The 14203-nt window shown below is 37.9% G+C and overlaps 1 protein-coding gene across 1 annotated transcript in view; it reads right to left on the reverse strand.

Moving 5' to 3' along the window:
- LOC150074894 (vacuolar protein sorting-associated protein 11 homolog) overlaps positions 1 to 14203 on the reverse strand; it is a 612407-nt gene that overhangs the window by 100874 nt on the left and 497330 nt on the right. Inside the window, exon 27 of the mRNA XM_090389417.1 lies at positions 2855 to 2950. Within this exon, the coding sequence (XP_090245543.1) occupies positions 2855 to 2950 (96 nt within the window). The remainder of the gene's footprint in view (positions 1 to 2854; positions 2951 to 14203) is intronic.

Raw genomic sequence — 14203 nt, forward strand, 5'->3', positions numbered from 1 at the left:
CCACTTATCATCTCCAGTTATGATACATTTCAAAAATGTCTTGCTATTAGTTACTATTCCAACAAATCAGAAGTGGCAGTATTTCTGTTCTTTCTCTGTTAACAACCATGGTATGAACTCTGAAGAAACTTGCCTTGTGTTAAAAGTTTTCACTACAATAGAATGACATGATCCAATGCAGACATGTTTTTTCAGCTATTTCACAGTTATTTTTTGGTCATTTCACACCAAAGTTCGCACATGAGACATGATTTAGTATTAGCATTAGAAGAGGCATATGATGCAAGTAATAAAGATTATATGGCATGCAAAAAAAAAAAAAAAAATCTCATTTCACCCATCCATTCGCACTACAAAAGCTTGTCCAGTTCTTCCCTGAATTCATTTAAACTAAGTTTGTTGGAAGTTTGTTCCAACAATCAACCACACGCTGGCTTACACATCTATTCTACAACTGTCTCTCCTCAATTTGAATTTATGTCCTCAGGTGCATAATCTGAGCAAGAAGTAGAATCCCATCAGCAATGATGCTTGTGCAAACCATTCAAGGCCTTATACATCTCAATCAGATCACCTTGGAGGTGCCTAGTCTCCAGATACTGCAATAGCAGAACTTAAGCCTTTCTTGGTAAGAGCAACCCTTTGTTTTACTCACCAAATCTCGTTACCCTTCTCTGTATAATAAATTATGTATCTTCCCCACCCCCATCCCTGGATAGACTGATGGGCATATAGTCTTATGGCCCCAAGCCCATCATGTAGACACCATGATGTGTTGGCATGGATGGGCTTGGGGCCATCCATGCAGTGTAAGCAGGGTTAAACCCCTGTCCAGTGTGGCACAGAGCCCCTTACTTTATATGTATCCCATGTATTTTTCATCTCTGCCACATGTCTCGGTTTATGTGACATCGATTTAGGCCTAAACATTGAACAATATTTCTTAGTTGGTATGCAAAGCCTTGTAGCTTCCAAGATTAATTCTTTGAATGCCTCCCATTTTGAATTTGCTGTTGGTAATATCATCAGTTGGTCCCACTGTATAGAATTTAAATACCGTCTCATACTTCCGTAGTCGCCTTTACAAAAACCCTTCCCTTTACCTCTGATAGTAGTTACCTCTTTGAGTAAATTCCACTTCAGCACACTGTGATAACTTCCACCTAGTGGTTCCTTTATCTGCAGATTCTTAATGCACGAAGAATCACTTCTGATAATCAGACCAAAGTATTACTCCCCCTTGTTGCCTCTCGAACATGCTGATGTAGTAAACAATCATCCAATAAATCAACAAAAGCCTTGCTAGTGTGTGAGTGACCAACCCACAAATTCCAGTCAATCTCTGGGAAATTAAAATCCCCCATTAGAAGACTCTCTGATTTACTGGTGCACTCTATTTCCCTGTACAGTTTTTTATTATACTCATCAGAGACATTAGGCCTATAATACACTCCTACTCTCAATTTTGATCCCCCAGTGCCTATGTCACACCAAACTGACTCGACACTGCACTGTCCAGTGATGTCAACTGGCTGCACATAAAAAGAAACACATAAAAAACGATTTTATGTGTTTCTTAACTAATAGCATAACCCCTCCTCTCTTCCTATCCTGTCTATTGTTCCTGTACAGATTGTACTTCCCAAATTCCAGTTGCTTTCCTTATATCTGTGTGGCACCACGTCTCTGATATCCCAACAATATCTGCCTTAGATGTTTTGACCAACACCTCAAATTCATCAAATTTATTTACAAAACTCCTAGCATTGGTGTATACGCAGGTATACATGTATCTGTTCCTATTCTTCGCTACCCTAACACAGCCCATGTGTTTACTTGCACTGCAATGACTCCCAGCAGTCTCTGAAATAACTTGCATCTTGTTTTCCAGGCCACTGCTCATTTCAATAGAAGTAGTGCAAGAATCACTTTCACCTCTGCCAGCAGCTGCTGTTAATGTATTAGTCCGTGTATCCCCCCCCAGCTAGCAGTTTACCGACCCACCTAACACTGCCTCGACAGCATCAGCAAATATTCTTGCAACCTTTCTAGTTAAGTGTATCCCATCCCTGTAGAAGCAGTTTCTCCTGTTAACAAGCACAGACCAGGCTGTGAAAATTAGACTAATAAAATTTTAGGGCAGGAAGTCTCAACCTGTGTAAAATTCAAACTACAGATTAATTAGTGCAATTTCACTATATATTTGAGATGTTATAAAAATGATACCCAGCACACAAACTTTGGTTTGTCTTAAAATTCAACTACAGATTATTCAACAATAATCTGTAGTTGTTTCCAATTTGCATAGAATGTGCCCTACATAATATCTGTAGTAATTCCACTAAACAATGTCAAATTTTATAAATAAATTAATCAGTAATAATTAATTAATTTGCAATTCATAAAAAAGCCAGTCATTTTATTTACTTTTCATTTCTGTTTAGCACAAATAGGAAAATTCAATTCCTTTATGGGAAAAATAAAAATATTTCAGAAATGAACACAACTGCACATTACCTGAGTTGTTATATTATTATTATGTTGCATGACATACTTGAATTTTATTTCCTTTGGTGATCTGTACATTCTAAAACTGAAATGGTGGTGGTTTTTTGTATATACTTACATATCACAAGAACCATTAAAAATTTGTCTACGAAAAGCTGAACTGAAAACTAGATATCTATATTGATACCAATAAAAACAGGTACAATTTAATTATAACTGGATGGTCTGGCATATTGTTGTTGTTGTGATGGAGTTTTATGACACATAGACTGCCAGGGCCACATTGTGTCTTTCAAATGGTTAGTACGAAATACTAAATTTATTGAGTATATTCTGATTAACTTACTGTTGATGATAAGAGTGCCCACAAAGAAAGTGGACAGATGGCAATTCAAGGTGGTGCCCACATCCACTGCACTTTGACACTTGAAATATTTTTGCACTAAAAAAAATAAAACAGCAAATGTATAAATGATTAATGATAATTACCATTTATTATGCTTTTACATAAACACAGCTACCCTGATAGTTTTGCTCTATAAAGTAGGCTGAAACTGTTATGAATTTCAAGTGGGACTTTTAAAAGCATAGAAACAATAAGAAAAAAAAACATAGTGGCATATACTTTTGCTTGAAACAGCACATTCAGCACTTTCCAACGCAGAACTAATTCCACTTCGGTGGAATTAGTTCTTTGTTGTAAAGCAATGATAAACATAAGTGCAAGTTATTTTATGTCAGTGTAAAAACAGTCGACCATTATTAAAAGAAATATGACACTATGTAAACTTAACACATACCATTAAGTGAGGCACATGCGTGACGTTAAAAGAAAGTTATTTGTAAACGACACTACATGCATTGTAAAAACAAGTTAAAAATATTCATTCATTTACATTTAGATAAAATAGATTTTTCAGACCTCTTTGGTACATTTTACCATGGAAAATAACATGAAAATTTAAACAGGGCTATAAACACTCTGACAGTCACACAGAAAAGAGAAGAAGCATTAGGATCATGGGTTTCTAAAATCCTGAAAGAAAGAAAGGGATCCGTGGTCCAGCACTCTAATAAATTGAGGCTTTACTGTCAGACACCGCTAACTACAAAATCATTTTGTAGTAAGCATTTTGTAATTAACCAAGAAAAAGTCATTTGACATTTTCTTCGTTTACCGGAAATGTGCTTATAGCCGAAGTGTAAACTACTAGAGAAATACATTTCTATGACATAATATGCATTGTTATTTGTGTAAAGTTAAACTAAAGTTGTCTCAAAAAAAAAAATGCAATTTTGTAGTTAATGTTGTCTGATACTAAGCCCTGAGGGGCTTTGAGAGGAACAGGTATCCTGTGTGTTATCAGACACTCAGCCTAAAACACTGATGGATCCAATATCTCTCTATTACAGAAGATTAAGGAGAAGTCCAGTTGGCCTGCCTCCCTAAAATCCACTCATGCACACCTTCTCGATGGTAAGCCCTGTTACGTCACTTAGGTGGCAACGAACGTGTAGAGTGGTTCTCTTCAAGACGCCTGGTCAGCTTGAAGAGGAAAAGACCAAACCCTCCAGCATATGACAGCACGACAAAACAAATGGCCCTCAGTCCCCAGCAGCTTTCACTCCCCCCTCTTACGGCACCAAGAGAATCAGAGTGGAAGCAGAGGGTGCTAAGAATCTCTGGGTATGATCAGGCTGCCGTGCACGGAAACTGAACTTGGCCTGTTATAACGTAAGATCACTCATCGGTGAAGACAGGATATTAGAGCTGGAAAAGGAATTAGAAAATGTGAATTGGAATATCATCGGTTTGGCTGAAACAAGAAGAAGAAATGAATCACTTATAAGTTTATCAAGTGGAAATCTGCTGTACACCAATGGAAACAGTGAAAGGAGTGAAGGTGGAGTTGGGCATCTGGTCCATAAATATTTAAAAAACATTTTGGAATTCAAAAGTACATCAACAAGGGTGTCAAGACTAATACTCAAGATTTCTAAGAGGTACAAGCTAAAGGTTATAATGATTTATGCACCAACATCGAGCCATGATGATGAAGAGGTTGAAGAAATGTACACCGAAATTGAGTCTTCTAGATGAGCAGAAAACCCACTACACTATTATTATGGGGGACTTCAATGCTAAGGTTGGAAAAAGACAAAACAGTGCAGAAAGGGGAACTATAGGAAATTTTGGAATTGGTGAAAGAAATGAAAGAGGTGAAAGACTTGTGAAATTTGCAGAATCTCAAGGATTGTCAGTAATGAACACTTTTTTCAAGAAAAGGGTGAACAGAAAGTGGACATGGAAGAGTCCAAATGGATTAACAACTAATGAAATCGACTTCATCCTCACTAACAGAAGATATATTGTGAATGATGTTACCATCCTGAATAAGGTAAACGTTGGAAGTGATCACAAAATGGTAAGAAGTACACTTGATATAGATGTAGGAAAGGAAAGGAAAGGAAAAAACTGACACGAGTAAATAATACAAAGGTCTTTGAGATAACAGAAGAGGAGAAAAAGCAGTATGTACTGGAACTTAAGAACAAGTTTGAGATTCTGCAGACTGCTCAGGACCAAGATATCAACGAGGAATATTACAACTTTCTGAAAGTGATAAAGCCCAAGAAACCTATAGGGAAAAAGAAATCCAAAGAAGAAAAAATTAGTCAAGAAACACTTATTATGATGAACTGAAGACGAAAAATGAAGAGCAAGATAAACACTGACAAGGAAAAAATTGAGTATACTGAGTTATGCAAAGCCATTAGAAAGAGACTCAGAAAGGACATAAGAAGATTTAACACAAGAAAAGTAGAACAAGCATTAAAGGAAAACAAAGGATTTAAATCAGCAGCCATGAGCAATAATACAGAAAGACAAATGATACTGAAACTGAAGAATAGCAATGGTGTACTTATAAACAGCAGAGAAGGCATAATTCAAATAGAGAAGGCTACTATAGAGAATTATACAAGGAGCAAGGGAATGATGCCAGCAGTGAGGAAGATGGATTGCAAAGTAGCAACACATACGACATACCCGATATTCTTCCTGATGAGGTAGAACATGCATTGAAGAAAATGAAGAATCGGAAAGTCCTGGTGGAAGATGAAGTTAAGCCACGATCCCAAAGAATTAGAGGAAAATCTTAATCAGTTATGCACAGTTAGTAAGGATTTTGGACTAAAGATGAATATGGCTAAAACAAAAGTAATGATGAACAAGTATGCCACAAAAAGGGAAATAATGATTGGAGGAGTAGTAATTGAAAAGGTGGAGTCATATACTTATCTGGGACAAGTTATTAGCTGTAATAATGATAAATGGCTGGAAGTCAAGAGAAGAATAAATATTGGTTGGATAGCATTCAGGAAATATAGTCACATACTGAAGAGCAATATCCCAGTTTGTCTGAAACGTAAAATAATGAACCAATGTATTTGTTATTTATTTGTTATTTAGTTTTTTTTTTAGGAGCATTAGCAACTAAGGCCATATTGCTTCGGGATATGCGGTGGTCATTCCCTGACCTTTCCGCATCCTCCGTATTTGGTGGTGATGGGCTTGAACCCCGGTCTAATCAAGAAGCGTGTGCTACGCACTGCTGCTCCTTCCCACCTGGCTACGAAGGCGCCTGAACCAATGTATACTCCCCATCATGACTTATGGAAGTGAAACTGCGCACTCACCAAAAGAATGGAAGAGAAGCTGAGAACTACACAGCGAAGAATGGAAAGAATTATATTGGGAATCAGACTGTTAGATAAGAAGAGAAACACATGGATTAGGCAACAAACTCAAGTAAAGGACATTCTTATCAAAACTAAAGAACTAAAATGGTCTTGGGCAGGACACATAGCTCGAAGACATGATGACAGATGGACTAAGAAAATAACAGAATGGTACCCAAGAGGGTTTTCTAGAAGAAAACCTGGAAGACAAAGGCGGAGATGGATAGATGAAATTCATGAGTTTGTGGGTAGTAAATGGATGGCCAGTGCTCAAAACAGAAGGAACTGGAAAGTTGCTGGAGAGGCTTTCATCCTGCAGTGGATTGAAAATGGCTGATGATGATGATGATACTAAGCCCTCGAAATTAGACAGCTAGGTAGGATGACTGAGAGTCAACTTGAGAGTAACCAGAATAGTAAACAGAAACACAGGTTAAATTTCTAACCTCTCAGCATGTCTACAATTAGTGCTAGTTGGGAGAACTGACTGATTAGTGCTAAGCATTGTGTTCTCCTCTTTATTTGTTAAAGAAGTGCAGTCTTGCTGGGTGGCTAGATGTCTGTTTTTTTTTTTGTGAAAGAGCAGCCATGCTGAGGGGATGGAAATTCAGTCTCCATTTCTGTTACTATTTTGGTGTAATCTTTCTGAACACAGTGTTCCTCTTAAATCTCTCATCTCTAATAGTGTATTGCAATGTACAATATTGGGGGTTTGAGATGTTGAAGCCACAGTCCTCTGCAACAAATATGCTACATAAGTTTGCTGGATGATTTCTCTTTTGGTTAGACCTGTTTCCCAATCCTTGTTTCCAATTTGCATAGAATGTGTCTTACATAATATTTACCACAGCAAAAAACCTATTAATAACATCTCTCATTTTTTGGGGGAGTGAATCCAAAGCACAGTAATTGTTTCAGATTTTTATTACTAGTAAAGAACATATTGTATTACTCTTATAAAATTTTGTCTTTTTGCTATCCTGTTAACATGATAATGGTATATCCTACCCCTGAGTGGCAGGAAAAGATGAAATAAGGCTGATATGAGCAAACTGAGAAATTTTTGAGAAGGGTTATAAAAATTATCTCATCCATAGTTCATTGCATTATTTTGTCAATAATCCTCCTGGGTTTTCATTCCAAATGGGTATGGCTTTTATAAGGTATTAGTAGTCACAAATGAACAAGAAAGCAAGCTTATAGGGCATCAACAAAAAAAGGTTCAGTTCTAAAAATTACAGCATCTCTAGATGCTGTAATTTATAGAACTGAAGCCTTTAATTGTAAGGGTACCCTTGTGTTCCTATTCACCAATCTCTTTCCCCTTCTCTGCATCCATTCCAGCAGCTCTACAATCTACCTAAAATGAGGCCTCTGCACCTGTATACAGTACTCAAGAAGATGTCGCCTGACCACAGCCTAATACAATGAATAATCAACTTCTCCCAGCTAGCAAAATTCCAGTATATCACTGACAAAACCCCATGAGCTGTCCTAGCAGCCTGTCTGCACTGCTCTGAGAACTTCATATCTGACTGCACAATTATAGTCAGGTCTTTTTCATTCTACACTACACTGAGTGTAGTACCACAGTTGGTACAGTTCTCTGGGGTTACTGCTGCTCATATGCAGTACTTTGAATTTGTCAGTGTTACACATGGAAGACTGCAGAGTGCATGGAAGACTGCTGAGAAGTGGCAACTTCTCAGCACATCTTCCCAACTTTTCTAGATCCTGTTGCAGTAACATAGTGTCATTAACAACCCTGCCAACCTTAGTATCATGAAACTAGGACATTAAGCCTAATATACCTTCATCCATGTCATTAATATATACACCGATGAGCCAAAACATTATGACCAGCAAGTCGTTATGCAAATCGAAGCAACTGCAGGTGAACTACAGCGTGTGCACAGGTCACCTGGCAGTATAAAAAACACCTGATACTGAGCTCTGTTAATCAGTGTTACTCTTGTTCTTTAGATGGGAAAGGCAGCAAACTTAAGCAAGTTCGACAAAGGCCAAATTGTAATGGCCAGACAACTGGGTTAGAGCATATCTGAAATGGCATGGCTAGTGGGATGCTCACAGTCAGATGTGGTTAGTATCTACCGAAAGTGGTCCGAGGAACACCCATGAACCGCTGGCAAGGTGTTGGACGACCACAGCTCATCAATGCTTGAGGTGAGCGAAGGCTCTCCGGGGTGGTACATGGCAAGAGAAAGGCGACTGTGGCGCAACTTGCCAGTAATTGGAATGCTGGTGATGGGGGTAATGTGTCACAACACACAGTACAAAGAACCCTGCTGAAAATGGGGCTGCGTAGCTGCAGGCTGCTCTGAGTGCCCATGCTAACCACGGTTCACTGCCGACAGAGGCTACAATGGGCACACGAACATTGAAACTGGACCTTGAGTGATTGGAAGGTTGTCTGGTCTGATGAATCACATTTCCTGTTGCACCATGTGGACAGCTGAGCACATGTGCATCGTTTATGATTCATGGCAACGGTCTTCCCCTCTGGCGGTGCAGTCTTTCAGTAGGATAATGTGCCATGCCACACTGCCTGGATTGTTCGAGACTGGTTCGCAGAACATGAGGAAGACTTCCAGGTATTGCCTTGGCCTCTAAATTCCTCAGACATCAATCCCATCAAGCATCTGTGGTTTGTGTTGGAACAGCAACTCCGATCTGCGGCATCTCAACCACGGACCTTACAAGAGTTAAAGGAACTGCTGGTTATGTGTTGAAGACACATTTAGAAAGCTTGTAGTGTCCGTGCCTTGATGGGTACCAGATGTTTTGGCTGCACGTGGAAGACCAAAATCATATTACGAAGGTGGTCATAATGTTTTGGCTCATCGGTGTATTGGACTAGTGGAGTCCCCGAACCCTGAGGGACTCCAATAATATTAAGTTGCAACTTGCAAAATCTCTAGCTAATATTAAAAATAAGCAAACAAACATGACTAAAACTATTAAGCTATTTACTGAAGACAATTTAATATGCGAATTAAGTCAAAAATACGGCAAAATTTTGCAAAAAAACTTATCGTTCCCAGGAGCTCAAAATTCTTTGTATGCACAAAGACAGCATCACCACTTCTTTTTAGTTACCTTTTCAAAAGCAAAATCTTTTCACTTTACCCTTGACAGCAGATGTATCTTTCAGTAAATCCCACACGAAAATATTATGATCACTGCCACCTAGTGTGGTTCCTTTATTGAGGGATTCTTAATGCACAAATTGTCACTGATAACACTTATCTGCATACATTTTGATGTTTACAAAATTCATGGTGTTTCTGGATGTATTTTTATGCCAATTCTTAAAATACAAATTGTTTTTACCTAACATGTGCAGCTTTTATACAAAAAGTTAGAATTTTTTTCCCTTAGATACTCATTCGATGTATATATATATATATATATACTACTTCCTTAGTGACAGACAGGTACAGACATACCAAGGATCGCTGCGACCCTATGTGCCTCCAGTAAGCGAAATCAAATTTGCCACCCCAAAATATTTGGATTAAAAAATAATACAAAGAGTAAAACATTATTATTAATTTACTGAAAAAGAAAAGAATTGCAACATATCTCACATATAATATAAACAACAAACAAAAATAATAAAATCATTCTGAAATTCTGGAAATAAACTTTAAATTCTAAATCACAGTAATCATACTGTATTGCAATAATAAAATAAAAGGAAAATTATACTGTTAAAAAATTATACAAATTTATATTTCCTTGCTTTAAGAGATGCAAATTTATTAACTATTTCATTTATGTTTATTTGTGACAGTTTCAATAACAGTTCAGAGTGTCTTTGCTGTTTGGTTTCAATTAATAGATCTCCTGACTGGGGTCATTTTACCATTTTTGGTGTTCCTGCTGAATTTTCAAGACATCTTTGAATGACAAAGGGAGACAATTTGCTTAATGGTTGAGTCGATAATGAATGCATTATCAGATAAGATGGTAGTTCTGATTTGCTAGATCATGTTCCCTTCTACAAGTGTCAGTATGTTGAGAGCCTGTTGGTTCTAGTGATGGATATTCGTTGCAATCCATTGTTGCTCCTTTCAGCCCCAGGAGAGGGGCTTCCTTCTCGCAGGTTACCAACCCCGCCATGTGGAGGCAGGAGTGGTGCCAACCAGTGACCAAGCGATCAGAAGAATAGGAGAGCAGTACGTTGCTAGTGATAGCAGTAATGCTGCAAACGGGGCTAGCAGTAATGTTGCTAGCAATGAAGCAGTGACGTTGCGAGCAGTGGAGGGTTTAAGAAAGCACTAGTACTCGCACTAGGAAAAATGCTAGATAATCGCACTAGAAAGATCGCTTGGCACTCAGGGTCCCTGAAGAAAATAATAGTGTTGAAGTAGACTGAGAAAGAAATATTTTGTCTATAGTAGGTGATTTAAAGCAGGATGATATTAGTGCTAAAGTTAGTAATATACTGGCAAGTAGTTTTGATGGTCGGAGAGGTTGTTGTTTGGTTTTTAGGAGCATTAGCAACTAAGGCCATATTGCTCCGGGATATGCGGTGGTCATTACCTGACCTTTCCGCATCCTCCGTATTTGGTGGTGATGGGCTTGAACCCCGGTCTAATCAAGAAGCGTGTGCTACGCACTGCTGCTCCTTCCCACCTGGCCACGGAGGCGCCTGGTCGGAGAGGTAGATACGAGGGTACTTTTTATTACGAAATTATTACTAAATTAAAAAAGCAAGTAGTTGAATATACTACAAAAAAAAGGGAATAAGATAACTAAAGCAGCATCAATTATGTATTAGAATGGGTTGATATGGAGACTGTAGTGATGGCATTGACAATTGATAACTAAAGGCTAAGGTGGAGGAGCTACAAGCTAGGGTTAATCTATTTGACAGTCTGGTGATGGGACAACCCTTGCAAAACCAGGTGGTGAATCAGTTGTCGACTTATGCTGATAAAGTTTTGGAAGGGTTACTTACAGATAAGATTGGTGGGTAAAGCTTTATGAAAAGTCTCCCACAACAGGTTAAGAAGCATCTACAATTAAAAGCAGAACTTAACAGAATGGAGTGCTATTGAGAGCTGCTGAAACTTCTGAATATCAGAATAGTCAAGATGTAAAAGAAAGTGGTGGCAAATACTTAAATAGTAAATTTAAAGAAGTTAAAATATGTAATAGGAGGGTGATAAAGAACCAGGGGGTTTTGTTGGAAACCAATGATAGAAATGACATGCATAAAATAGAAGATTCAGACTATTTTGCAACATTGGGATTTAAATATGACAAACCTAAAATGAATAATCCTACAATTCTAGTGTATGATATATCCAAGAATATGAGTAAAGAAGATATTATACAAGACATGCATTACAATTCTGCATGCATAAAACTGTGTCATGTGGCCACTGTGCAGAGGAGGGTGTCCATGTATGTGCAGATTGTATTAATAAAGAGTGATCCTAAATGTATTAATTGCAAGCAATGTAATAAAGATTACAATCATTCAGCATGAGATCAGAAGTGCCCAGAGTATCTGAGAGCTGTGGAATTAGCAAAAGTAAGAATCACTGATGATGAGAAATACACCTGATAACTTGGATACTACTAGAGCTAATATGGTGAGAAGTAGTCAAATAAAAGTTATGCAATTAAATGCTCAAAGGTCACGTACGGTCGCAGATGGAATACAAGTAATTGTGCCTCAGTATGGTTATGATATGGTTACATGTGTTTACAAGAACCCTTTTATGTGACTATGTTTCAGGGTATTCAGTCTAAAGTAGCTGGATATGCAGAAATATCAAAAATTGTACAATCCTCAGATTGGCAGCCAAAATCTGCTATTATAGTGTTTAATAATGATATCAATTTAACCATTATATCAGGTTTATGTACTCAAAATGCAACATGTTTTAATAGCAGTACAGCATATATCTTTTTACATAATTTCATTGTATTGTCATTCATCTCAGGATATTACCTGTTCTATTGATTATCTGGAAAGGGTTTTTAATGGTATTAATCAATACAAATCAAATCGTCACTTTGGATTCTAATACAAAATCTATTCTCTGGCATAGTAATCATGGGTGTTGTTGTTGTTGTTGTTATGGGGTTTAATAACACAAGGGCTACTGAGGCTAAATTGTGTCTATTCATAGTTTAATTGCATGATCATATCCTTATAGTTGTTAAATTATATACTCTTATAGGCCAATACATTTTAAGTATGTTAAAATTTTTTCAAATTTGCATCGTTTTCTAGGATATGAGATAAACCATGTGATACGTTAAGCCTGGAAAGTGATTGAAAAGTGTTTGACCAGATGGTTGAATATAAGCGACAATAAAGCAGAAAATGGCGGACCGTAAGCTGATTTACAGAATGAGCACTGGGATGGGTTTTCTCCCAATAACAGGAAGAGATGGGTATAATGCGTATGTCCAATTCTCAGCCTTGCCAACACCACTTCCTCTTAACTGCCACAGTTTTGTCACAGCTTTGGTTCTTGTTTTATCTGGTAAAGTTTATTGTTGGTGTTACTTTTCCAGATCTCTGACCAGTTGTTGTAACATGCTTTATGAATAATAGACTTATAATCAGTGTAAGGAATGTGAGGATGTTGTGAGAGAGCAGGTTGAGGATGTTTAGCAGCAAAGTCAGCACTTTCATTTCCCAGGATGACAGAATGGCCAAGGGATCCAGCAAAAGCTGACTGATTGGACAAGCTGCAGGAGAATAGCTGAGAATGAATGTAGGATGAGAAGAGGAGAAATTCTTCCTTATGGCATAGATAGTGTAAATTATTGTGGGTGAGATGGAAAGTTCAATAATCTTACTAAGTGCTAACTTGATGGCATAAAGTTCAGCAGTGAAGACACTGCATACTAACGGTAGTGTGGCTGAAATTGTACATGAAGGGAAAAACAGCTGCAGCATCTACCATACTGTCAGTTTTTGATCTGTCGGTATATATTTTACAGGCATGGGAGTTAAGAGTAGCATCAGCTGAGTGCTGTTTGATGTTGTAGGGGGGCATGCATTCTTCCCCCACTGGCGAAAATGTGTATCATGGGAGGCAGAAACATACGTCCAAGGTGTAACAGGTGCAGTTGTGTTCTGAAAAATATCAGCTAGATCGATATTTCTTGTCAGAGATCTTATGTCTCTGACAAGTGAGGCAGGTCAATTTTCATGAGGCTTATTCTCATAGAAAGAATCCCACCAAGTGTGATAAAGATACTTCCAACTGGGGTGTGATGGAAGACTCTAGATCTTAGAAGCGTAGAAAACCAATAATGTTTTCCTACGAAGATATAATGGAGGATGGTGGGCTTCAATATAAAGACTTTGCATTGGAGAAGTCCTGAATGCTCCCAGCACAGTCCTCAGAGCACTGTGCTGGATGACATTTAGCCGTTCTAATGTGCTTTTCCTAGTTGAGTCATATAAGGGAGAACCGAAATATGTTAAGGGGTTTAGCCTCAGGCTGCGAGAGATTTAGACAACGTACAAGTTATTGCAAACGCATCATATTAATATGCAGCTAAACTCTGAATTAGCAAAAATATGCAAAAGTGGCATCATTTAAGTTATATCTCATATTGTGAATACCTTCACAACGAATTCCATGATATTGCCCTACTTCGAATAAGGAGAAGACTGTTGTTACTTATTCTCATGGATACCACCACCCAGACAGCACCATTTCAGGGCTATTTGGCCCTTCTTCGGTGGATGGATAGGTACCCTAGTGATGCAATGATGACAAAACAGTTATGAAGTATAATATAAATTAAGACCTTTAGCCTCAAGGCTGCGAGAGATTTAGACAACATAAAAGTTAGTGCAAATGCATCATATTAGTACGCAGCTGAACTCTGAATTAGCAAAAATATGCAAAAGCGGCATCATTTAAGTTATATCTCATATTGTGAATACCTTCAC

The sequence above is a fragment of the Mastigoproctus giganteus genome, unplaced genomic scaffold (genome assembly GCF_048544385.1).
Source record: "Mastigoproctus giganteus isolate SK-2022 unplaced genomic scaffold, ASM4854438v1 scaffold_16, whole genome shotgun sequence".
NCBI classification, from domain to species: Eukaryota; Metazoa; Arthropoda; class Arachnida; order Uropygi; family Thelyphonidae; genus Mastigoproctus; species Mastigoproctus giganteus.